The sequence below is a fragment of the Ananas comosus genome, linkage group 8 (assembly GCF_001540865.1).
Source record: "Ananas comosus cultivar F153 linkage group 8, ASM154086v1, whole genome shotgun sequence".
Taxonomy (NCBI): domain Eukaryota; kingdom Viridiplantae; phylum Streptophyta; class Magnoliopsida; order Poales; family Bromeliaceae; genus Ananas; species Ananas comosus.
In genome coordinates, this window is record NC_033628.1 from 13,829,929 (window position 1) to 13,848,631 (window position 18,703).

Below are 18,703 nucleotides of genomic sequence, written 5' to 3' on the forward strand. Positions count from 1 at the left end.
ATTAATTTATTTGTTTATTACTACTTTCGTACTGAGAATTTACTGATTAATTAATTAATAATGGATTTTATTAATAAATAAATAAATGATGAGAACAGAACAGGGGGAACCCACCACCACCACCACCACCGTGGCCCATTGGCCCAACATGGGTGATCCTATCTATCGCTGTGTGTCACGTTGTGTTCTCTCCTCCGGGAGCGGACACGATGCCCTAAAAGGGGCGCAGCGAGGGCGAGGGCCCCCATGCGTTGCTCTTCTCTAAATCGATCGGGGAGCCGAGGCGCTAGGGTTTGAGATGGTCGCTGGATTGGGGCGGCATTGTTAGGCTAACAAAGCCGAGGCCAGGAGGAGGCGATGGGATCTGGGGGTAGTAAGGCCAAGGATGCAGCAGCAGCAGCAGCAGCGTCGTCGTCCTCAGGAGGAGGAGGAGGAGGAGGAGGTGGTGGTGGTGGTGGTGGTGGTGGTGCTTCGGGGCGGAAGGGGAGGGCGAGAGGGACGAGGGTTTTTGGCTCTGCTTGCTTCGGATTCCCTTCGAGTTCGTCGTCTTCCGATGGCCAGGTCGTGGTGATTTCTTCCTCCTCATCCTTTCTTTTCTTTTCCTTTCTTTTCCTTCACTTCTACTTTTACTTTTTTTTATAGTTTTTCATTTCTTGTGTTGATTGGATTCCGAATGCTGGATCGGGATGAGAATAGTGGGCGGCAACAATGTGTTAAATGTTTCGAGGAAGTGAAAATCTCTAGCCTCTCCCCACGATTTGATTCGATTTTTTTTTTTTTTTTCGTTTGGTGCTGCTTTAACGTCATGCGTCTATCATTCATTCACATTTTTTAATCTGATACTTCATACTCGGAAAATGTAGAATGGTTTTGGTGACCATTTGCCAAAATTGCATCACGAGCCTGTTGATATCGTCGCTGCTCATTCATTTTCCCGGATCTCTGAATCGGGCTTCCCCTTAATCTGTTGTTCACTAAAGAAGTTCTATTCCTGTTTCGTTGGGGAAGTAACTTACTTTCTCCAATATCCAGTCAGAATCACGTATTTCTTTCCAGGGGCGTTACGGCCCGATTTGGAAAATCAGTAATCAGATAATCTTATGATGCTACTAAGGTTGACAACCTCGTTTGTCAAAATTTTTCATAGTGTAACATTGCTCATCCCCTTAATTCCAGTTTCAGAAGGGAGACGGGAGTGGGAGGTCGAAAGGCATCAAATGTACGGTCGAAGTTGATGGTAAATCCTCCGGCCGGAATCGTGAGGTTTCTCAAAAGCATAAACACTCTCCGAGTGTAACGCCTGCATTGGCTTCTTTAGACGGCGAGCGGATTGTAGAAGACGGAGATGGCACATTAATCAACATTTCAGGTGCTAGCAGCAGCTCTGCCACAACGACGGATATTAGCCGATCGACCAATCCTACTACTAGGCCGCTATCATGCTTTGGTTTCGCCCACCACGATGATGTTAATTTTAGGTTAAACAGAGCTGTCAGCTTGGGTTCGTCATCGGCTCATTCTCTCTTCTCTTCCGGCCTCCCTATTAATCAATCTGATGTGGATGGCCTTCATCTTCACACAAATTTCGATACTTCTTCTGATGCAAACTCTATGCGGGACAGTGGAGCTGCTGGTACCGATTCGTCTCTGGATTTGCTTAGAGATAATGTAAGAGATGAGATTAGGGCTAGCCAGCGTATTCACAGGAGCCGGGTAGAATCTGAGAATTCAGTGACAAGGAATTCCTACAGACGGCTCGGACACCAAGAACCTTTAGAAGGTAGCGTTCGGTTTAGCCGAACATTAAGCGTTGGACGGCTTCGTGACAGGGTTCTTAGGAGGACTCCATTTTCTGAGGGGTCGTTTTCACCTTCAATTCCAGATGGTAGATCTGTATGGTCTGCTGGCCAAACCAATACTAGACGAGTCTTGGGTGTGACGAGAAGAGGAGCATCTTCCTCGAACAGGATAATTGAGCCGCACCCTGATTCTTCTGGTCATTTCTCTAATCAGATCGATACCTCAACAGACAACAATAGTGATCGTGCTTTAGAAACTCTGCAGCCCAGAGAGCCTAGTAATCATGATCTTTTGGATCACAGATCAGCTTTTCTGGAAAGAAGAAGAAGAATAAGATCTCAGGTAGTTAAACTGTATTGCTGTTTCTTTCTTTTTTTTTTTTGCTCTTTTTTCCCTCTACTTGACCATTTATCTGTCAAAGAATAATTTTTATTAGCAGGTCCGTACTCTTCAGAGATTGGGTAGCAGATTTGAGAATCTATCAGGTCACGATAGATCATGTATATTGTCTGGTCAACATCGAACAGGTCGCTGTACATGCAGGACAACTAATCGACCTGGCACATCAGATGATGATACAAGCACGAGAGCTAGCATTTCAAGAATTGTTATGTTAGCAGAAGCACTTTTTGAGGTAACAGATAAGTCCGACTGCAAACTTGTAGTATCTGATATTTGGGGGTTTTACCCTGCTTGGTGGAAAGGAAATTCAACTAAGAAAGTATGTCATTTAGGTTTTGGATGAAATCCATCAGCAATCTGTCTTTTTATCATCGCGGCCATCTTTCTCTGCTATTGGGTCTGTTCCTGCACCAAAGGAAGTTGTCGAATGCATACCTGTGAAGGTATACAGGAAGCCAGCAAAGCAACAAAATGACGAGGCTGCACAGTATGTACTTTCCTCCCTTGGCTTGAAGCTTTTATATACATGTATTGAATCTTCGGCATGCATCTGACCTTTTCTGTAGAAGGGATATGGTCTGTTTTTTGGGATATGTGAAGACATACACACAAACATATGTGGTCTGTTTGTAGGCAGACACAGTTTCTAATTAGTGCAATTTGATTTATTAAATTTGGTAGTTTGTGTGTATTTAGGAAATATTACCTGCCTTGGAAGTTAGATGGCCTGCACAGTTCCTAATTAGTGCAACTTGCTTTATCAAATACGGTTGTTCAGGAAGGAAGTATAGCGTGCCACATGGAAATGAGGATATATATATGTCTTGGCGAGCCATTTCTTGCTGTCAATTAAGTTATAAGCTATATCGGAGTTTTCTTTTGGAAGCTCCAACTCGAGAAACTGTGTGTTATTTTGTTCATGTTATCATCTTTCTTAAATGTTGTTAATCTGGCATGAATTCTTCGCTGGCATGATAAGGATGATGATTTGACTATCAATGACTGAGTTGTTACACGCCATAGCACGCAGTGTGGATATGATAGTCATTCTTGAGCTAGATTTAGTGTATATTATGCGGGAGCCTGGCTGCTGATTGATATTCTTGTTGGCCCATAAAATAGCATACTTGTCATGTTCATCTATTTTTTTCCAATTACTGATGAGTATTCAGTGTTTATTATTACCAAAATGATGCAGCCTTTTTATAATATATGTCCACTGATCCTCATATGTTTGTTTAATCTACGCCTGATTCTTATTATGAGTAATTTAGATATTTTGTCTTGGATCACAAAAATCTTTACTTAACCCATTACGAAAAGAAGGCAAAGAATGCTCACTGTAGTTTCCAAAGAAGCAAAACTAAGGGTCCGTTTGGTTCAATGTTCAACGTAAAACCGTGAAAAATATTTTTCCATGGGGAAAAAGTTTTACATTTTGCAGCGTTTGGTTTGTAGGAAAAAAAGTAATTTTTTATTAATATTTATTTGGTTGAAAGAAAAAAAAAATTTCCTACTTGTTTGGTTCGGTGGGAAAAAATGAAACTTGAGTTTTTGTTTTCCACCGAAAAACAGTGGAAAACGAAAACTTCAATTTTTTTTCCAAATCCGTAAAAATATTTTTTTACGGAAAAATATTTTTGCGTCGAACCAAACAAGTAGAAAAGCATCTTTCATGCCGAAAATAATTTTTCAGTTCGTTTTACTGGCGGTTAATGTTTTTCCTTGGCTACGTCTGCAGATGCTACATTTGCCTTGTGGAGTATGAAGAAGGAGAATGCATGCGGATATTGCCCTGCAATCATGAATTTCATCTAACATGTATAGACAAATGGCTGAAAGAGATTCATAGGTATCTTAACCCAAAAAATCAATTTCTTTCCCATCGATTACACATTCATGCTATTTTGATCTTTCCCGAGTGCATAATTTACGGTCACGCAAAATATTTCACCTTTCTTCTCAAATCAGTATTCTTCCTTTATTTTCATGCTTTAAAAAAAAAAAAAAATTCTCTCCCAACTTGATGTACATTACTACCCTATTTCGTGATATCTGCTAATGTAAGAGGCTGTTCTTTCAATTTAGGGTTTGTCCGCTTTGTCGTGGCGATGTTTGCAGATCGGATGCATCAACTACAGGAAAAAGCTGAAGCAAATATAATCTCGTCTCTGGCAAACTCTCTGCAGCTTGCAGAGCCAGAGATGGAGCAGCACGGGAGACTGCTCTTTCTGCTTGGATTGTGTTATTTCTGCAGTAGATGGACCTCACATTTTATAGGTGGGGATCTCCCTATTGCGAGCGTTTGGCTATGATTTGGCATGAGCTGCGGCCATCTTTGGGAAATTTACAGTGTGTAAAGGGGGACGAAAAAGAACGTTAGGCATATTTATAGTACTGGCAAATGGGAATCTATTGTTAGTCTTTAGTGTGATTTTCTCGTATCACTGTTTTGTCTGTATATTGGTATGCTGTCTCTCTTCGTCATCTGAGAAGCCCAATGTTGATACCTCTCGTTGCTCCTTCCTTGCCAAGACCAATTCTGTTTTAGGCAACAGCACCTAGTATAAAATGACAACAATACTTCTCCATCTGTAATTTAATTTTGCTAGCTGGAAACCAAGATCATCATCGCCATATAAATGAACTTCCATTACAATTTAGTACTCTCTTAGTGTTGCTAACTCTACGGAGAAAGTCATCACCATCACCGTTATCCTACGAACTGTGGAACAAGGTTCATCAGCCACAATGTTTTTTAAAAAATCAAAAATCCAAACAAGAAAATTGATTTGTCACTGGCCAACGAAGGCAACATACCCTTTTAATCCAATTTAGATCCCGGAAAAGCAGGGCTTTCTCTCTACATACAAGAAATTCAAGATAAAGGAGTTACGGTAACAAGATCAGCACCCGGCTCTGTCCAGAGCCAGAAAAGGTGATCGTGCATTCCAACATTTTTTGGGGAAAATAGAGGCTGATACCAACATAATGATTATTTTATCGCAGCATTAAATGAGAGCATTCTTTGCTCCATCCATCGACCAAAATGCCACGTAAGCAATACATCACAGTAAGGCAACAAGATAATCACACATATATAGTGTCGTTTATGCATCAGTGTCATCCACAGCATTCAATTCCTCCACAGCTAACAACAGTGAAACAAAGGCTTTCGGTGCTTTTCTTTTTCTCATCCCCTTCAAATACTGCCGAATCCAAGTATGAAGTAGAAGTGTGAAACAGTGTAAAACGCGCAAGTAGGTGTAAAGGTTTTAATAAATGGCTGTTAGGTAAACTCAGCACAGCCCTAAAGTAATACATTGCAGCAATTCGAAAGGCTGACCTATTTGGGCATCTCCAGATCTATATTATGATCTTCGACAAGGCAAGGAATATAAAATCGGACAACAAAAACTATTAGGTATTCCAAGAAAGAAAAACAAAAAGAACATACACTGGAAGTCACTGAATACAAAGTAATCTGTCTGATTGTGCGTACATGCACTCATGTAGAGAATGAATCAGAGCTAGTTTGCCAAATGTCGCATTGCAAGTGCATTATTGGGACCATGAAGCATCTTTTCCCTCCTTTCCCTTGTATACCACGCACCATGAGAGCCCTGCATAGTACGTTAGGCACATCTGCAGCAGACAATTGCTATAAACTTGAAAATTCAAGCGAATGCAAAGAATAAGGGAAAAACAGAACAGAACCAATTTCTCAAGAAAAAGCGGCAGAAAGATCAGCCTGTAAGCACAAAGATCCAATAAATATAGAATTTGTATTACTAACAGTTGCCAAAACAAAGATCAAAATGGGGACCTATAAGAAAATCCAAACGAGGATTTTCTGTAGCTGCAAAGCGTAAGAAAACCAGAAACAGCAAACACAAATTTCATTGCCAATAACTAGATTTTTTTGTTTTCCCCCCCTCCAGCAGGACCAGCTTTTTGCATCAAGTGATCCTTCCATAATCACCATGGGTTCGGGGTAACGTCATTGGAATGGAATGTCCAGCAATTCCTCCTACAGTATTCAGTGAAATGTATCAGATGATGCATAGAAAATATTTCATAATCATGACATGGTAGAAATCTCTAGCATATAAATGAGACATGAAAAATGTAAGCCCGTTGATAAACGACAGAATGAAGAATATTCTAAAATAACTCGAGACGGAACCTACTGATAAGTTTTTCTTGCAAACAGAGAGCCCTGCCAATCTCTATTTATACATATACATCGATATCTATACATCAACACATATACATGAAGGTTCATGCGGTCGATTTACTTCCCTACCCATGTCCACAAGGCGGCGCGTCAGCTAGGACCAAAATGCCCTTTGTTTCTTCTCTTTCTCCCTCATTCTTCCACCCTAGGAGCTACCGGGCATCTCCCTCATTCTTCCTCCCTAGGAGTTACCTGCCAATTATTCCAGATGGGCCTCCTATTTTACTCTCTGCCCAAAAGAATTTTTGTCTAAACCTAGTCCACAGTGGACCAGTTCTCTAGAATTCAGTCTAGAAATCTTAGTCTATACAGTTAATCATTACTATTGTCATAAATGATAGGTAACATGTTATTTACACTAACATTTTGACTAATTACCAGTAGTAATGAAAGTAAATAGTACGAATTAAAGCTAACTGGAACCCAAATTAAACAACCATATTGTAAACCTCGAACAGTAGCATACAACTCAAATAAGCAGCATCATATAATTCAATCAAGTAAAAGTAGAGAAATAGTTTTGAGCAAAGTAGGGTCAACTATAATATCAGGAAGCACGGTCGTGTAACATCTTACCCTAAGACATGCCATTGCTCTGCACCGTATGATTGGTGAAAAAAATCTGAATACGCCATATTGTGATTTGGCCAGGCCTGCTGACCAATTTGATGACCATGCATAGAAGCAGAATCCACAAGACCAAACCACTGAACAGATTGCTGCCCAAATCGGTCAGGTAAGATTGGCTGAAAATATTGGGAATGAGCAGTGCAAAGGTTACTGCCACCAAACGAATATGCTTGAAGCAGGTTCTCTGCTCTGTAATCAACGAAAGGAGGAAAATGACTGAGTCTTCTATGTGATACATAATTGAAAAAGAAAAAGAATCCGACAAGTATCAAAAGCACAATCTTAAATGGAAACAAATCACAAATTCTGCAGTAGATGTACTTTTGAAAGAGAAGCCAAAGACACTAAAAATGAGCATATACTAGTTTCTACGTTATCATCGGAACGGCTGAGTTACAATCGCCCAACTCCTAGTAGGATTAGTGTTTCTTTTTTATTTCTTCTCATTTTAGGATTATTTTGAGTTACTTGATTTGATTTGGATTAGATTTATATTCTACTCGTATGCAGGCTTCTAGACGCTTATAAATAAAAGACCAAGCCTCTTTTTGTTATCATTGGTTAATTTCATCAATAATAGAAAATAGCATTTGAGTTTGCAGTGAAGAAGAGTTTCTGCCACTATATCAACAATACCATCCCTTCCAGTCTAGCAAGAAACACCACTGGTGGTCAAAGAAACCAAGCCACAGGCTAGCTGACGTATTATAGGTACAATAGATGGAAACTACGAAAATATGGTGTACAGATTGGCAGATATATCCAAAGAAGCATACAGCTGTTAATATTGTGCAAGGTGCACGTACACTTCATCCGCCTAGGCAGGCACGAAGAGCACACTCAACCAGCCAAAGAGCAAGCAACATAATGGAGAAAAGAAAAGGTAGTGGAAAAAACAACCACAACAAAAGGATTACAGGCTTCATCTCAATTCTTAAAATAAAGAGGAATTTTTCATGAGTCATCCTGATTTTTGAAGAAAATAACTTTAAGACAGTAGAAATGCAGTAAAATAATCCAACAATGTGTTCATCTCACACCTCTCTATTCCACAGTATTCAATGAGACACTTCTAATAACTGGTAACAATGATCTCGAGGTTTCACAGCCATTACATTTCCACTAGCATTTCCACTAGCAAAAGTAGACTACCAGGAAAACTAATATTATATAATTGTTCCATGAATATTTAATTTTACGATTGCCTGAACTATGCAACAAGAGAGCAGAATATTATCATCTGATGCTCACTATGGAAAATCCTACCCAATTGGATAGTATTATGATTAATAAAAAAAAAATTTGATATCAGTAATCAGTGAATACACACATATAAGCTGAAAACATGGACTACAAAAGCAGAAGAAAAAAAAAAATCAGATTACAAAATTTTGACAAAACAATATATTGCAGAAAACGCAAGTAAAAGATCATGCCTTTGATTTAATGATGTGAGATTTGAGTTCGTATAAGGCTGCTGTTGACCATAATCAGCCCTGCCAGCTCCAGGAGTTGTAATTGTAGTCCCAGTATGGTTACCAAGCTGCATGTCATTACTAAACGAAAAACAGAGGGAGTTCACTTCTGAATTATCCTCTTGCAAAAGATAATCATCACTGCACAAAGAAGAAACATTCAACCTGCATTACTTGGATTTGAAACAAAGGATATGATTATATCAATTTTTAAACCATGATTGAGAGGAAAAAAAAAACTGAAAAATGGCAACCAAAAATCTGTGTGGTTATTAGATAAAAATGTGATAGAAATTGTACTAAAATTAGTTGTAGTGTTTAATATTAACATACAAAAAGTGGCAACAACAAATAATCGAGATCAACAACAGAAAAGAAGGTAAAGAATGGTGCACGAAATTACTGATCATATCGTCACCGGGAAAATAACCGAGAACCATTGCAAGCCCACGAAGAAGCTGGCAATTTAAATCTAACATTTCCGAAGTAATAAGAAAACACTACAACTCTCATCATGGAACAAGAAAACAGACCAAGAGGTGCTCAATCATCTTAATCAATTAAGAAAAACTTGACACCCTAAGGTGGGTGGTTGGTTCTTGGCAAAAGCATGAAAAACTATTTTCTAGGAAAATAGTTTTCCATGAAAAACACCCTTTTCCACAGATTTCATTTTCCAAATAAACAATCAAAAAACGAAAACACCACTTTTCCATGAAATTTGGAAAAACTTTTCTCGAGAATCTACTTTTCCTAGGAACCAAACAGAAGGAAAATGCTTTTCAATCCAGAAAACTGTTTTCTGGGATAGTGTTGGGGAAACCAACACCCCATAAACAAACAGGGAAGCATATTATCAAGGTTTATCATTTGAACATGCAACTGTAATAGATAGGAAATTTGGATTCGCATGTTGGCAGCATTGGTGTTATCTTACCCTGTCAAACAATCTGAGTATATTGAGATATCATATTAAGTCCTTTCACTCTACATACTCATTCAGAAGTAAATGGGTAAAAGGGAATGCATGCATAGTAATTGCAGAAGAGGTCAAAGCATGATAGCACAGCAGAATTCCATGATGAAATATGCTTAATTACAGAAAAATGAAAGATCGTGTGTATCTATTTTTACCTATAATTGGGATCCCAATCTGCCGGACCAGGAGCTGATGAACTGCCTTCTAATTTATCATATGAAACATCCAATGTATGTGGAGCATTTTCGTCATGTGAATCTTCAGGGAATGATCTGTAACTGGTTGAAGCACCTGAAGATAAGCTACTGTCCCCACCTTCCGGTTGCCTCCTACTGAAATGAGTGGAGGTTGAATGTACACTGTAAGGAGAGCCAACATGTCCTTGAAATCCATTATCACAGTGTCCTGGTCCACAATCTGACATGATTTCATTATGCATAGACATTGTTGGCGAACCCCAATTTTTTGTTACGTTGTATTGGCCTACCACAGCTGATTTTCTCAGATATGAACCTTGGAACCCTCTAGGAGAAGTGGGACCATAGCTTCCTTGTGATACAGTGGAGACGTGCATTTGGGAGCTTGGGGGAGAGAACTGTAACGGGCTAGCTCCAAGAGACATTTGCCCTAAACTTCCAGGATTTAACATCCAAGGCATTCGTCTAGCATCCGGAATAGGTCCAGGAAAATATCCTCCAGCTTGTGCACGCTTAAGGGGCCCCCGTGGGCCTAATGGTGAAGAATATATGGGTCCACTATTCATCCCATTGTAGCTGCTCCTGAGACCAGTATTATCGATACAACTCCCATAACTTCCAAGGCTGCTATAGCTACTACCATAAGAAAGGGGCACCTTTGACAAGTGAGGGCTATTTTGTGGTATACTTTTGTTCATAGCAACAACCTACAACATAATGTAACAAATACTAATTCAAAACCAATCATTTAATTCATAATGCAAGTAAAAAGAAGAAAGACACATAGCTAGTATGCAACTACGCACTTTTATGAGAAATATATAGAAAGGGTTGTGAAACTACAACAGAGCACTCTGGACCAACCTGAGGTGAAAGGCCATTAGCTAGCCAGTGACCCCATCCTGGATTATGATCCACCGTGACAGCATCAAAGATGGGCTACAGAGCAAAATGTGATTGTTAAGCATGTGCAATTTAGGGCTTTATTAGACAATCAAGAGCAACGAATACCAAGTTAGATACAAACAAAAGCATCTATGTTTAAATACAGCGTGCTACTTGCTTTTGCTAGCAAACAGAGCATATGTCTCGTCTATGAAAAGAGGACCTTGTAAAATTTCAAGCACGCAGACAGGCACAGGAAGCCCTTTCATTATTTTATAGTTCAAAGGTCAAACTAAAAGAGTTGTACTTACTTTTCTCCGTGTCTCTGAAGGAGGTTCATATGGACATGTCAAGAGCTCACCAGTGATAAATGGATGATGCAAAGCCTGAAGAAGCACCAGAACTATGAAACATTTCGACAAAAGAAAATATTTTTAACTCTATATGCAACAAAATAACTAGATGAAAAAAGGGACCTGCAATGGTGACCAACGTCTCTCCGGATCAAGCTCAAGAAGGCCCCGCAAAAAATCAACCAATGCCACGCGGCTAAAACTTTCTGCAAGATGATCAGGATCTAATAGAGATGAAAACTCATACTTGAATATCTACAATAAAGCCTATGTAGCCAAAATAATATATTTCTAAACCAAACAAATCAAACTAACCTTTCCGGATTTCTTCTTTGGACATATTTTTGCTGTAAGGGTAATTTGCAATCAGATCTTCAAGCTTTACATATTTGAACTTCAGTTTACCGATAGCCGGCCTTTTTGATTCTCTCTGTAATTCAACCACACAAAAAGAAAATTAAGGAAAAGGGTTTCTCCAGAAAGCTAATTCTACACAGGTTGTGATAGAAACCAGTCACAGATGGCAAGGTCAAATCAAGGACATTTTAGTGATATAAGTAGAACAGGTACTGATGGAAAAATTTTATTGATGACTTTTTGCACCATGTACTGGTACTTAGTTGGTTTGTAACACAGCCTATGCAAGGTAGGAGTTACATAGAAGACTTTCCCAAAAATTAGATTGAAAGAAAAACTAGAATCCAGAATTGACAAAGATTCAGGAAGACAAGCTGAAAACTCACTTCTTCATACTCTTCCTCTGTTAAAACTCGGAAAGCAGTTGTAACTCCCTCGCTCTCCATGCAGTACGTACTTCCAACATGCTTAAAGAACTGGTTTGTTTTTTTGGCATCCCTAAGCAAACTATCAGGCGGCTGTGCACTGGGATATTAAATACATACAAACATAACAATCAAAAGAATGAACATATTAAATCTGGTAGAATTTCAACATCAGAATCAAAACAATGAACATATAAAGTCTGGTAGAATTTCTGAAGGAGGAACCAACATAGTGCAACACAAATGTAGGACAAATGTACGACAAATGAAGAATACATAGACAAGTAGCCTGCATGTTTTTCTACTCTTAAATGGCCAACATACTAAAAAAATGGCATAAATAAATTTTTCAATACTCAGGACCTCTGTTTATATGCAATTTTTAGCATTGTTATTTTTGTTATTGCATTCTATTAACGACTTCATATATTTCCAGAACTTGCATGCAATGCCAAGGATTTCCAGGGGCCTATGAGCAGACGATACTAAGCTGAACTTAGCAGGGGGCATGGTAGCCGCATGATACACCCTGGTACCAAAAGCCCACTTTTTAAACTTTAATTAAGCTAAAAATACCCGCAATTCATGTAACCTCTTCAAGCCTTGGCGTTAAACTTTTGCAATAGGTTGTAAGAAATAGTAGTTCAACTGCTATGGACTATGCAAGGACGGATGCGAGTGCACGGCTATGCACTAACAGGCAAGGAAGGATGCAATTGCAGGGAACAAGACTTACCCGAGTGTCTCTATCATCCGCTTAAGGAGATCGTATTCTGAGACTGCAGGAAATAAAGGCACTCCTAAAAATAGCTCAGCAATAATGCATCCAAAGGACCACATGTCGATGGCAGCATTATATCTTATGGAAAATTAAGCACTAGAACAAAGAACTTTCTTGCGGTTGGCAGAGTAATTATAAATGGAGTGGTGAATGAAGCAATTAAGGCACACATAAAATAGAAGCCAAGAATGTGAGACTAATTTATATTTTCTAATAAAAAATAAGCACCGAAGGGGGCTGGAAGTGAACAACAGGAGATTTAAAATACAAATAGTTATTAGAATGCTAGCAAGGATACTGATGACCAAGAAGAACTTCTGGAGATCTGTAATGGCGACTCTGCAGCAAAAGAGACAGAAGTGTTAGAAACGAACATTTACTAACAACACTAACATGAATTAGGTACAAACATATATGTTAGTTCATAAATGCATGTCATTCACAGACCCAGGATAAAGAAGCTAGGATATGAAAGACCTGAATGTATGTGTAACATGTTTTGCCCTCCAGGCATGCTGAACCAAAATCAATAACTTTAATTATTAGAGGCTGCACGCTGCACTTTGAATGTAGTGTTAGTATGGAGTAACAATGAGAGGTCAAGTACTGATATATGTATCTATATATATAAATACAGTGCTAGTTGTTGACACTGGACAGCTCACCTGGAAGACACTAATATATTTTCTGGCTTTAAGTCACAATGTATAATACCGGCGTCTTTCATGACAACCAATGCTTGCAATATCTACAAACATAAAGCATGGTCACATAAAAGAAAAAATAATGGCAGCATCTTTGTAGTCAGATAAATGTCTTACCTGTTGTGAGAACATTTGGATGTTGTTCAAGGACAAACCCCTAGGATGCTTTGGTTTTATAAGCTCAAACCTACAAATGAAAAAGGTTCACTCCAAAGTAAATCACGGCCTAGTCAAGTAAAATATTGTTTACAAATAAAATGCAGGGAAAGCAGTCAAAACAACTAGCTTACAGGTTTGAGCCAAGCAGTTCAAAAGTAATGCATAGATGATTCTGGTGTACAAAATGATCAAGAATCCGGACAATATGATACTGATCATCAGGATCAAACTTCTGGTTCAGCTGCAAGAACACTCAACATAGAAATGTCACTTTCTGCATTTTTCAGTATAAGAACATTAAATGAAAAGGAGATCATTTTACCATGTCCACTATTGCAACCTCAATCAGACCCTGCCGATAATAAGCTGGATGATTTTTTATGACTTTGACGGCAACATAATTTTTGGTTTCCATATTCCAGCACTTGGCAACTTGTCCAAATGTACCTTGACCCAGCATATCTTTGACAACATACCTTAAAGGAAATAGCAGAGATTGTTATGTACTTCATATAAGTTCCTTAGCATCAGTCCTCTTCATATGTGTACGATAGTAAAATTGTAAAAACATGTACAAAAATGCATCCTAAGGCCCATGGGGAAGTTTGACAGCCACTCTTGAATTACAGAATGATAAAATCTAGTTCTTGGCATATATTACAAGAGTCAGAAGCAGAAAATTCACTTATTAATCTCCAGAAGATGAAAAATCGCCCAACATTAGTGATTTTTACAAGCTAGAAAAGTTGATACCTACATGTACTTTATGTAGTGATTTGCCCTAATTAACATCACTCACCAAACACATTATAGCATGTGCTTTACCTTCACAAATCATTTTCATCATCATAATTCTACTTTGTTTCTTATGACTCATTCTAAGCCACTTCGCATAGAACCCAGCTAGACAATCATGTACCACCTGATTCAGGCCAAGCAGTTTGCTGGACTACTACTCTGCATAATGCTTCATGACTCAAGTTGCAGAAGAAATCAACATGGATAATGCTCTAACTTCAAACAACAAACTTTCCATCCTAGATACCTGATGCAAATTTCCAGAGTTGCAGGGACGCCTCAGAATTATTAAAAAGAATTAAGAAAAAAGTACTTCCCTGATGAAAAATCTAAGCTATCTATCTATTAGCACAGCTACTATACCCATACAATCAAAGGAATAAAAGAAAATGGAAAACAACAAAAATGAAAATCATCAGTTGGAAAATCAAACCTTCGTTTTGATTCCAGGTTGACTAATACACAGTCAGTATACAGAATAAGATCTGAATTTGCATTGTCATGGCCATTGTTTTGTATTCCATCAGACGGATTTGTAAAGAAATGCTTAGGATTCAAGACCTCCAAATGTTTGAAATTTGGGTTGCACATTTGGAAAGTCTCAAGTATGCCTTTGGTTAATCTTTCTACGAACTGCATCAACAAGATTGTCATCAAGTTTCTGAACAATACATGTAAAATAGTATAGAGCAACAATAGACGCAACCTATCCAATTGAACAACAAAGGCAGCATCATTCAGATAGTCAAAAAGATAGAAAGTTGTAATGATCGCTGTTTGTAGTTTTGTAATAAAGATTGACGAGCTTGAAGTATCAACAAAATAATATGAACTACAATTTTTTACCTTAGTTGACAAATCCTTGATCACTAATATTGCACAGGTATCACATTCGGTACATTTCTCTTGTTGATTGTTTTTTTTGGGAGTTTTCTTTAATGGAAGTCCGTATTTTGTCCAGACGTATCCTCAAACATATTCTCCCAATACACGCCTTAATTACAATTCACAGCAACAGATAACGGAATGTCCAACGTACAACTACCCTTGCTCGCTACAGCAAAGTGCTTATCAATAACAATTCACCCACGTTAATGTTATTTCAGATTAAACACACCACTGCAGCGGTAGCTTGATTAAAAAAAATCTGCCATTCTCGGGCAATCCCTACATACATGAACCAGGGATTTGCAACAACAAAATTGTTAAAATTACATCTAAGATTACCGCATTATGACTTCTCCACCTAAGGAAGCACAGAAACACATTACATAAAAATCCCATTAGATTGAGCTACAGAGCTCAATTGCAAGAAGACAGGTAACTTCGAGGGACACGAAAAGGAAGCTGAAAAGATGCATGGTGAGAGGTAAAAGGCAAGGAGGGATGAGGAAGCATACGGGCGTCTTTCCGGTGCCGGATTTGGCCGGCGCGTCGACGGCGGAGGAAGACTCGGACGCATTGTAAGGACGGAACGCCCCTCCGGGGGGCCTCCACGGCGGAGGATCGTCCTCCTTGCTACTCCCACTCTCCTCCATCTCCGATCAACTCCCCACCGTCATCCGATCACCAAACAACGGCTTCCCCGATCGCCCCTTAATCGCCGAAACCCAATATTCAAGAAGCGACGGGCGCGGGCGAACGCCCGCGGGAGAAGAGGCGAAGATCCTAGAACACGAAGAAGAAGAAGAAGAAGCTTGGAGGAGGTGGAGGGTTAGGGTTTAAGAGGGCTCCAAGAATCGAACGAAGGTTTCTTCTAATCACGGGAGAACAAGTGGACGAGTCGAGCGAACCAGAGAGAGAGAGAGAGAGAGAGAGAGAGGGAGAGAGAAGACGATCTAATTTATTTATTTATTTATTACTAACGAAAAATGCTTCCTCGTCTTCGTCTTCCTTTTCCCTCCTGCTTTTGTCTCTCTCTCTCTCTCTCTCTCTCTCTTTTATTATTGTCTTCCAATAATAAAAAAGTAAAAGTAAATAGCTCCAATTAATTACTATTATTATTTATTTATTTATTTAACAGGGATATCAATCAAGGATCTAATCCTGGTTACGCAGCTCGCAACGGTTTTTATTTATTTTCTGTTACGGGCTGGGTGGGTCCCACGGTCCAGCGTGTATATATATAAATATAAATTTATATGAAGTCATAATATTTTTTACCACGTGGCATGTTATCTTTCATCCTCAATACCCTACCCTTAATCTTCCCACTCATCTAATTAAATGAAAGTTACAACATTTAATTATATACACTATACTAATATTCTATGGGTTTTATAACTTTAATCCACTCCCCTTCTCCATTAACCCCAACCCTCTATAGGATAAAAAAAAACCACGTGACATATTATCCTTCATTCTCATAGCCTAATTTTAAATCAAATCACCTTCTCCTCTTCTCAACGTCCAACTCTTTATCTCCCTACTCCTTTAATTATACGTAAAGTGTAACATTTAATTACATGCACCATATTAATATTCTATCGATGAGTAGGTTCTAGCTATAATTTTATTTTTTTAACAGTTGAATTTAATCATACAAATTGACTGTACTTAATATGATATACCTTCCTATATATCAATAAATTATAAATATAAATTTTATTAAAATTTTTAATATTTGTTTTTATTATCTACCCGCTGCATTGCGCTAGTTTCTACATTAATATATATATATATATATGGAGAGAGAGAGAGAGAGTCGGACTACTATGCAATCGGTAGTACGGAGCATTCCATGCTACCAAGTTGTTTTCGATGATGCGGCTTCCAAATCGACGATCGGCTCCGTTAGACTTGATTTACACTATAGAAAGTATTTGAAAACTAAATTTCAGATTTTTTCGACATCATTTGACTAGTGATCAAAAGATCTCAAAATTGATAATTTTAATGGCCGATGTGGTGTGTTTGTGAGTTTAACGGTGTACAATAATCCAAATACGATGAAAATTTTATAGAAAATTCTTTTCACTATTTAGAGTAAGATCAGTATATCTGATCTTGAATTTAAATCTTTTATTATCATTTTTCATGAGATTTTTATTTTTAACCGTTCAAATTTAGACTACTTGTTTGATAGGTAAATGATATCGAAAAATTATAAAATTTAGTTTCTAAATACTGTTAATATCAAAATTAAATTTAATTCACGATTTATACTTAAATTTAAATTTTAATATAAAATAGATGAAAATGAATGCTATTTTTTAATAAATTGATCATAATTTTTCATTTTTATGTGAAATATTTGTAACGAATTAATTATAACTGTTTGTATGATTAGATTTATAAATGGATATAAATGTTATTTTTAAACAGATTGATCATAATTGTTCTTTCGTTCTTATTTGCAAAAAAATTTAATAAAATGCCAACGAAAATATTTATTTATTTTTTGATTTCGTCTCTATACACTTTTATACATAATATAGATAAGAATATATTACTTTTTAACAGATTAATCATAACTGATCATTTTTATTTGAGATTTTTTTAATAAACTAATCGTACATATATTTGTAGGAAATATAAAAAATATTATTATTATTATTATTTAGATTTCATCTGTTGTTATCTGAATTTATATACGTTTTTATATACAGTATATAAATATAGATACATGAGGGTGGTGAATATAGGGGCGGGCGCCGTATCTCTCGGAAAGAAAAGGCCTCAGTCGCCGGGAGATGGCATAAAATCAATCTTCCGGACGGCACGATCCTTCTCACCCAGCTGAGTTTGGAATTACAGTTATAGATATATAGATATGTTATATTAGATCTTAGTTAGTTACTGGAGGAGATCTCGGCCGTCGGATCTTGATCGTACGGAGGGCGAAAACGAGAGTGTCGCGATTGAGGCGCCAAGTGCGGATAGAAATCGGCTCGACCGTCTGATGGGAGCGGAGTTAGGTGGGGCCCGTCTCGTCTCGTGCGCCGATGGATATTGGTCTCTTTTATAAACCAGGTGCAGGTGCAGGTGCAGGTGCAGGTGCCGGTGCCGGCCCAACCCACATACACGTGTCCATATTCCCGGGCTCCTCTTCTTTTCTTTGTTTGCTTTGTTTTCCAAAAAGGATGGCTATATATTAATTTGTTGGAGCATGCATGTTGTTTCTTAATTAATTAACGGCCGAATCTGGTAGCATACGTTGAATCCGGTCGTAATTAGATTACCTCGTTATCTGTTGTAGCTAGGTGGTTAAATATGTAGTTAGTTATATGAGCCCAATGCATACTCGACCGGATATAATTAAATTCCAGATATTGTACGTACTTTTCCCAATACAAAGATCTAGTTAAATGTACTTCATTTTTTCCTGCTCAAATATCACCATTTTTTAATTTTAAACTATCTCATTAATTCAACTATTTTGTGCCAATTTAAAGGAGTTCTTAGTTCGTAATGTAACATCATCACAATATCAATCCAAATATAACTGCAAGCAAGATCTCAATAATATATTATATATATGTCAACTAACTGTTAGCCTTTTCCTTTACAATTTGCGTAATC

At 38.0% G+C, this 18,703-nt stretch overlaps 2 protein-coding genes across 6 annotated transcripts; one reads left to right on the forward strand and one right to left on the reverse strand.

Annotated features, from left to right (window-relative positions):
• LOC109714520 lies at positions 38 to 4,736 on the forward strand. Of its 4 annotated transcripts, none has more exons than XM_020239194.1 (6): positions 38 to 564; positions 1,177 to 2,142; positions 2,237 to 2,434; positions 2,535 to 2,689; positions 3,944 to 4,054; positions 4,291 to 4,736. In XM_020239194.1, exons 1-6 carry the CDS (start codon positions 358 to 360, stop codon positions 4,352 to 4,354), a joined length of 1,701 nt encoding a protein of 566 aa, XP_020094783.1. In that variant the 5' UTR covers positions 38 to 357; the 3' UTR covers positions 4,355 to 4,736. The 4 variants fall into 4 exon arrangements, with proteins under 4 accessions (XP_020094783.1, XP_020094786.1, XP_020094785.1 ...); XM_020239197.1 differs by having other exon boundaries at positions 38 to 561; positions 1,183 to 2,142; XM_020239196.1 differs by having other exon boundaries at positions 39 to 564; positions 2,240 to 2,434.
• On the reverse strand, positions 5,898 to 16,008 carry LOC109714521 (homeodomain-interacting protein kinase 2-like). 2 transcript variants are annotated; one of them, XM_020239199.1, is made up of 18 exons: positions 15,583 to 16,008; positions 14,616 to 14,815; positions 13,707 to 13,860; positions 13,516 to 13,625; positions 13,343 to 13,412; positions 13,187 to 13,269; positions 12,999 to 13,077; positions 12,820 to 12,860; positions 12,477 to 12,599; positions 11,702 to 11,840; positions 11,274 to 11,388; positions 11,082 to 11,164; positions 10,917 to 10,991; positions 10,585 to 10,659; positions 9,679 to 10,427; positions 8,506 to 8,685; positions 7,016 to 7,258; positions 5,898 to 6,232 (listed from the first exon to the last, which is right to left on the reverse strand). In XM_020239199.1, the coding sequence occupies exons 1-18, from the start codon at positions 15,718 to 15,720 to the stop codon at positions 6,181 to 6,183; spliced, it is 2,709 nt and encodes a 902-aa protein (XP_020094788.1). In that variant the 5' UTR covers positions 15,721 to 16,008; the 3' UTR covers positions 5,898 to 6,180. The 2 variants fall into 2 exon arrangements, with proteins under 2 accessions (XP_020094788.1, XP_020094787.1); XM_020239198.1 differs by having other exon boundaries at positions 12,969 to 13,077.

Coding starts and splice junctions, on each gene's coding strand:
- LOC109714521 (XM_020239198.1), bottom strand. CDS start 15,720: ATGGAGGAGAGTGGGAGTAGCAAGGAGGACGATCCTCCGCCGTGGAGG. Junction 11,841..12,476: donor CGGATGATAGAGACACTCGG/GTAAGTCTTGTT, acceptor TTAATATCCCAG/TGCACAGCCGCCTGATAGTT. Junction 10,428..10,584: donor CTAATGGCCTTTCACCTCAG/GTTGGTCCAGAG, acceptor ATTATGTTGTAG/GTTGTTGCTATGAACAAAAG.
- LOC109714520 (XM_020239194.1), top strand. CDS start 358: ATGGGATCTGGGGGTAGTAAGGCCAAGGATGCAGCAGCAGCAGCAGCA. Junction 2,143..2,236: donor GAAGAAGAATAAGATCTCAG/GTAGTTAAACTG, acceptor AATTTTTATTAG/CAGGTCCGTACTCTTCAGAG. Junction 4,055..4,290: donor TGGCTGAAAGAGATTCATAG/GTATCTTAACCC, acceptor CTTTCAATTTAG/GGTTTGTCCGCTTTGTCGTG.